Raw genomic sequence first — 5945 nt, forward strand, 5'->3', positions numbered from 1 at the left:
AGTGTGAGTAGAACATGTGTAGTGTGAGTAGAGTGTTAGTAGAGTATGAGTAGACTATGTGTAGTGTGGGTAGAGTGTGAGTAGAGTATGAGTAGTGTGCGTAGAGTGTGAGTAGAGTGTTAGTAGAGTATGAGAAGACTATGTGTAGTGTGAGTAGAGTGTGAGTAGACTATGTGTAGTGTGGGTAAAGTGTGAGTAGAGTGTGAGTAGACTATGTGTAGTGTGGGTAGAGTGTGAGTAGAGTATGAGTAGTGTGCGTAGATTGTGAGTAGACTATGTGTAGTGTGCGTAGAATGTGAGTAGACTATATGTAGTGTGAGTAGACTATGTGTAGTGTGAGTAGAACATGTGTAGTGTGAGTAGAGTGTTAGTAGAGTATGAGTAGACTATGTGTAGTGTGGGTAGAGTGTGAGTAGAGTATGAGTAGTGTGCGTAGAGTGTGAGTAGAGTGTTAGTAGAGTATGAGAAGACTGTGTGTAGTGTGAGTAGAGTGTGAGTAGACTATGTGTAGTGTGGGTAGAGTGTGAGTAGAGTGTGAGTAGACTATGTGTAGTGTGGATAGAGTGTGAGTAGAGTATGAGTAGTGTGCGTAGATTGTGAGTAGACTATGTGTAGTGTGCGTAGAATGTGAGTAGACTATATGTAGTGTGAGTAGACTATGTGTAGTGTGAGTAGACTATGTGTAGTGTGAGTAGAGTGTTAGTAGAGTATGAGAAGACTATGTGTAGTGTGGGTAGAGTGTGAGTAGAGTATGAGTAGTGTGCGTAGAGTGTGAGTAGAGTGTGAGTAGAGTATGAGTAGACTATGTGTAGTGTGAGTAGAATGTGAGTAGAGTATGTGTAGAGTGTGAGTAGAGTGTGAGAAGCGTGTGAATAGAGTGTGCGTAGAGTGTGAATAGAGTGTGAGTAGAGTGTGAGTAGAGTATGAGTAGTGTGCGTAGATTGTGAGTAGACTATGTATAGTGTGCGTAGAATGTGAGTAGACTATATGTAGTGTGAGTAGAGTGTGAGTAGAGTGTTAGTAGAGTATGAGAAGACTATGTGTAGTGTGAGTAGAGAATAGGTAGTGTGTGAGGTGTGTGTGAGTAGCGTCGGAGAATTTATACCGTCACCAAAACCAAAAGTATCCCTTATTGAATCTTAGTCGAATGTCAATAGCAAAGTGATTGGGAATGTGAATATATATCATACCTTCTGTGCTGCTTCCCTGGTTTGATGCTGCTGCTGTCGGTTCGGTTGGATCAGGTGTTGTCGGTTCAGGTGTTGTCGGTTCAGGTGTTGTCGGTTCGGGTGTTGTCGGTTCAGGTGTTGTCGGTTCGGGTGTTGTCGGTTCAGGTGTTGTCGGTTTAGGTGTTGTTGGTTCTGGAGTGGTGGCCTCTGGAGTTGTATCATCAACGCAAGATTTCAAAGAATGTGTTGTTCTTGATTCTGGACTTGTCTGTGTATTCAACGCAAAATAACATACAGGTGGATTTCTATAAACCGCTACACATGAACTGTCTACACGGCACGCCTTTTCGCAATCATCCAAAGAAATAATTCCTTTAAACTTTCCATCAATAAGCCCCCTTGTATCAGGGGTTCTCGTGAAAGTACATGTTTCTGAAACAAAAGAGTACAAGTAGCTAATAGCTACATAATAATATACCAACAACTTCCGAAACAAATGAATAAAAGTTGCTTGTTAAATATTTCTGGCACGATATATCGGCAAATCGATGTATCGCCATATCATACATGCCACGATACATGTTTCGTGTCACAAGGGCGTGTATCGATACTTTACGATAACTCTCATTCTATAAGGGTGAGAAAAGTCAGCGAATGGAATCACCAATTGTTCTCACTGACTTGACTGAAACATTTGTTAACTATCTATAATACAATGGTCGTTTACCACTCCTATCAACTACTGTACCAAATATCACAGCTATAAATATTACTATAAGTTAATGGGTTCTTATCACAATACCCCATCTCGCGATACATAAGGTGATCCCAGAACTATACTGTATAGTAATATACTAACGCCTTACTACCATATATATGGGAGCCGCGGTGGCTCAGTGAGTTAGACGCTTGCTCGCTAACCTGAAGGTCCAGGGTTCAATCCCGGCATAGGTCGAGATAATACCTTCGGATTTTTCAACCCGGTTGCCCCCTGTTAGTGATGCAGGTACGAGGGGCTGACATGGAAAAAGCGCCTAGTCGTTCGGATGGGACAATAAACCGAGGCCCCGTGTGCTACAGGCTGTGCACGTTAAAGATCCCTCGACAGTTTGAAATCGAAAAAGAGCAGGCTAATGCCGCTGTCCTGGCAAAATGTCCCTCATTGCACCCTGCATGGCGTCGCCCGTCTTCATTATCCCACATGGTGCAGAAAAGTAGGACGTAAAACTCCATTCATTTCATTTCATTTCATTTTTACTACCATATACATACGACCGTATTTCAATGAGCCTTTTACCATGTGACTATAATAATCGGATTAAATAACGGAACACAATTTTATGGTATAAAACACTATAAAATTGTGTTCCGTTATTTAATGTGATCTCTACCCCTAAATGTCGTTAAATGATTATAATAATCTGGGTTTTATTTTAATTGTTCATTGATATGTTAAAGATGGGTTTCCGTAATTTTTAGAGTCAAATTAAGCTAACTTTTTGAATAATTGGTGTTTCTAATGAATTATCATGTATTCTTAATCATATCATTATGTCCTTATTGCATATAAATAAGAGTTTTAACCAATAATAAATGTACAGTCTGGATAAACAAAAAAATACTTTTTGACCTTTTTTGATCGGCCACTCATTGGAATTCTGCTGTATTGAGCTAATTATAATTCAATTATGGACATGTGAGACAAACTGGTATTTTTTTTTAAAACAATATTTTATTCATATAAATATGAAAAGGATTGGGGAACAGGTTTTCGCCTATATAACGAAAAATGTTCATATGTACAATCATTAAAATAAGTAACGTATATACAGACATCGCTACATCCATGGTAGATACTCGAAGATATAAAGCGGAATAATTCAAATTTTAAAAACGTTTTGACAGAAGAAGGAATTCGTGAATTTTTTTTTTTTGGAAAATGAGTATAGATTGATCAGGATCATTTTGTACACCATTAAGCTGATTGGTTATGTTTTTAAGGCCAGTTGGTAAGATGTTTATAGATCTGTCTCGTGCATCTGAATGTAAGGGACAGTGCAAAAGAAAGTGTTCTGCATCTTCATATTGATGACCACAAGAGAACGCAGGATTATCACTAACGTGTCTAAGAAATTTATGACCATTGAGGTCACTGCAGGAAAGACGAAGACAGCAGTGGTAAATTTGATTTTTTCGATTGCCAAAGCTATATGTACCAGGTGGATAAGTGTCATTTGATTTAAGAGATTTTTTGAAGGATGAAATAGAAAGGTGTAGTTTTTGAGAATTTGGTAGATTGTTCCACTCTCTGATCGTTGACGGCAAAAATGAATCATAAAATAAATTAGTTCTGCAGTTTATATATGGTAAATTGTTGATATTTCTAAGATTATAATTGATATTTCTAGTGGGGAGAAGATCTGATAGGTAATTTGGAGTCAGATTGTTCAGGATCTGGTACATCATTGTCAGCTTATGCCGACGTCTTTTTTCCTGCAGTGTAATGAAACCTGTTTCCTTGTAAAGTAAAGCATGGCTAGTTCCCTTAACAGTATTTTTCATTAGAATAGCTCTACTTTCTATTCATATAAGTATCAGAATTTTCATTTTCATAAATGAAAATAAGGGAACCATCTTTAATTGACTGGTGTTTTGTATTCTACTGCCAGATTGTAATGCCAGATACAAATTATAAAATCAAACTAGACCTGTTCGACACAGATTTGTCAGCTTCCGAGCTGTTTTACTTATATGTATTGGGCGTAAAACATAAGTTCTATTTAAGGATTTAATGTAGATATTTTTGCGTTTATTAATGCAAGATTTAGCACGTGACAATTCGATGTCCATCAACTTTATTGACAGTAGAAAGATTCCCGTACCAACAGATATATTATTTAAAAGGTAATTTCGCGGTTTGGAATGTCTGACCCAATGCCAAAAATGTTTTAAGTATTACAGTTTTTGCTGAGTACTCTGACAACAATTACAACTGATTTTCAATGACCACGCCCACAGACAGCCCTTTTCTGATTTTAGTACCATGTATTGATGGACAGTTGTTGTTGTACTGTTTTAAGTTTTTGGCTCCATAGTTAACACCTGCAATTATTGACTTGTTGACCTGTTACATAATCCATTTAACCCTTTGTAAAATAATTATCTTGTCTAATTAAAATGGATTTTATTTTGATTTTTTTGATAAATTTTGATTATGAATAATTATTTATGTATTGTTTTAAAACTGTGAATTTTTACATTATATTCCTGTTTTAAAAATTTCGCTAGGTTCGCTAGAACTCAAACAAGAGTTTTAATGAATATTAAAATGACCTGAATATTCAAGAAGTAAATGTCCGAAAACTTACTTTAACATATCATTTAAAAGCTTGTGGCGAGCACATTGCAATGACACCATCCCGATTGCTGTGAAAGCACAAGTTCTAGTGATCTTATCCTCTGAATATAGGAAATTTAAGAAAATTGTTCATTTTCAAAACCCCATAAAATCAAAAGTAATTTACCAAAATTACAAATGTTGGTATCAAATGAAAGTGTAGCCAAAGAAGATATTGCTGCTGAAAGTTAAAGGTTGCAGAAGGTCAAGGTCAAAAGTTATCGGCCTATATATACAAGGCCTATCATAAAAAGCTTTGAATAAAGGTTGTGCAAAGACAAAGTCGAAATTCCAAAAAAGGGCTTCTAGAGGAGTACAATTTTAAGTACAATTTAAAACAAATTTGAAAAAAATCGGATTAAAAATGACGGACGAGTAGTATTTTTCCGATATTTTGCTTTTTTAAAGGTGGCGGCTGAACGGTTAGGAATTTGCATACACGGCAAATTATTTTAGTTTAATAAGTTTGTATTAAGGCTGGTAATATAATGCGTATGTTATTTTTGACATAACTCAATTCCACCGGAAGTGATAAAACAAATTTGAATGTGTACTTTTATTGCTCTATGCTGGCGGTCTACACCACGTAAGTTTCAAGTCAATCCGCCAAATAACAACCAAAGTAGTATTTTTCGATTAATTTCGCCAAAAAAGTATGCAACGAATTTTCGAAAATCGAAAATTTTCAACTACTATCATTTGTCCTTTGTTACAAGAAATACGATGCAGAAAACCCGATCAAAATCGGTTAATAAACACGCCCTCTAGAGTCCATTTTCCGTTTGTTGCAACGTTGCGTAATTTTCGTTTTACATTTAAACTGTGATTAGCCACGAGTTAGAAAACGCCATGAAGTCCGTTTTCCCGTAACTGTTGCCATTGCCAAGAAAACCGGCCTGCCGTAGACAAAAAAAAATCAATACGAAAACAAAATATCTAAAAGATTAATGAAAACAATACAGTTTCGAGCTGAACTCGAAAGCTGTAATAATAAAACAAGTAGTACCTGATCTAATCTGTATAAGAGATGTCAGTATAGCTACTAATATTATCAGTAGTAATTCAGTTTTCCCAGCCATGTCTTCTTTACAACCTGAAATGTTTGTACAAAAAAAAATAAAAGTGGAAAGTATGTTACTTACAAAATAAGAAGATTACAAGACATTAACTGGACAAATCCAAATTTGTGCCAAGTGTAGCGTGATCTCTGAGGTGTCCAAAGACGTAGTCAGGGGTATCCATTGAGTCTAGTTGAGAAAGAAAAAATCACTATCTTTCTAGAGAAATCTTTTGAAATGGCAATTCATAATTTCTGAAATAATCTTAACAGAGTACATGTGTACATAAATAAATATAGAAAATAAACAATATTAGGTATG

General features: G+C 36.1%; 1 protein-coding gene across 1 annotated transcript; it reads right to left on the minus strand.

The window, feature by feature from the left end:
• Positions 1-1107: 1107 nt before the first annotated feature.
• On the minus strand, positions 1108-5645 carry LOTGIDRAFT_175481 (hypothetical protein; the record flags this gene model as incomplete). Its single annotated transcript, XM_009056701.1, has 2 exons — positions 1108-1601; positions 5573-5645. The coding sequence occupies 2 exons, from the start codon at positions 5643-5645 to the stop codon at positions 1108-1110; spliced, it is 567 nt and encodes a 188-aa protein (XP_009054949.1).
• Between the last annotated feature and the right edge of the window lie 300 nt (positions 5646-5945).

Source organism: Lottia gigantea (genome assembly GCF_000327385.1).
Source record: "Lottia gigantea unplaced genomic scaffold LOTGIsca_288, whole genome shotgun sequence".
NCBI lineage: Eukaryota > Metazoa > Mollusca > Gastropoda > Lottiidae > Lottia > Lottia gigantea.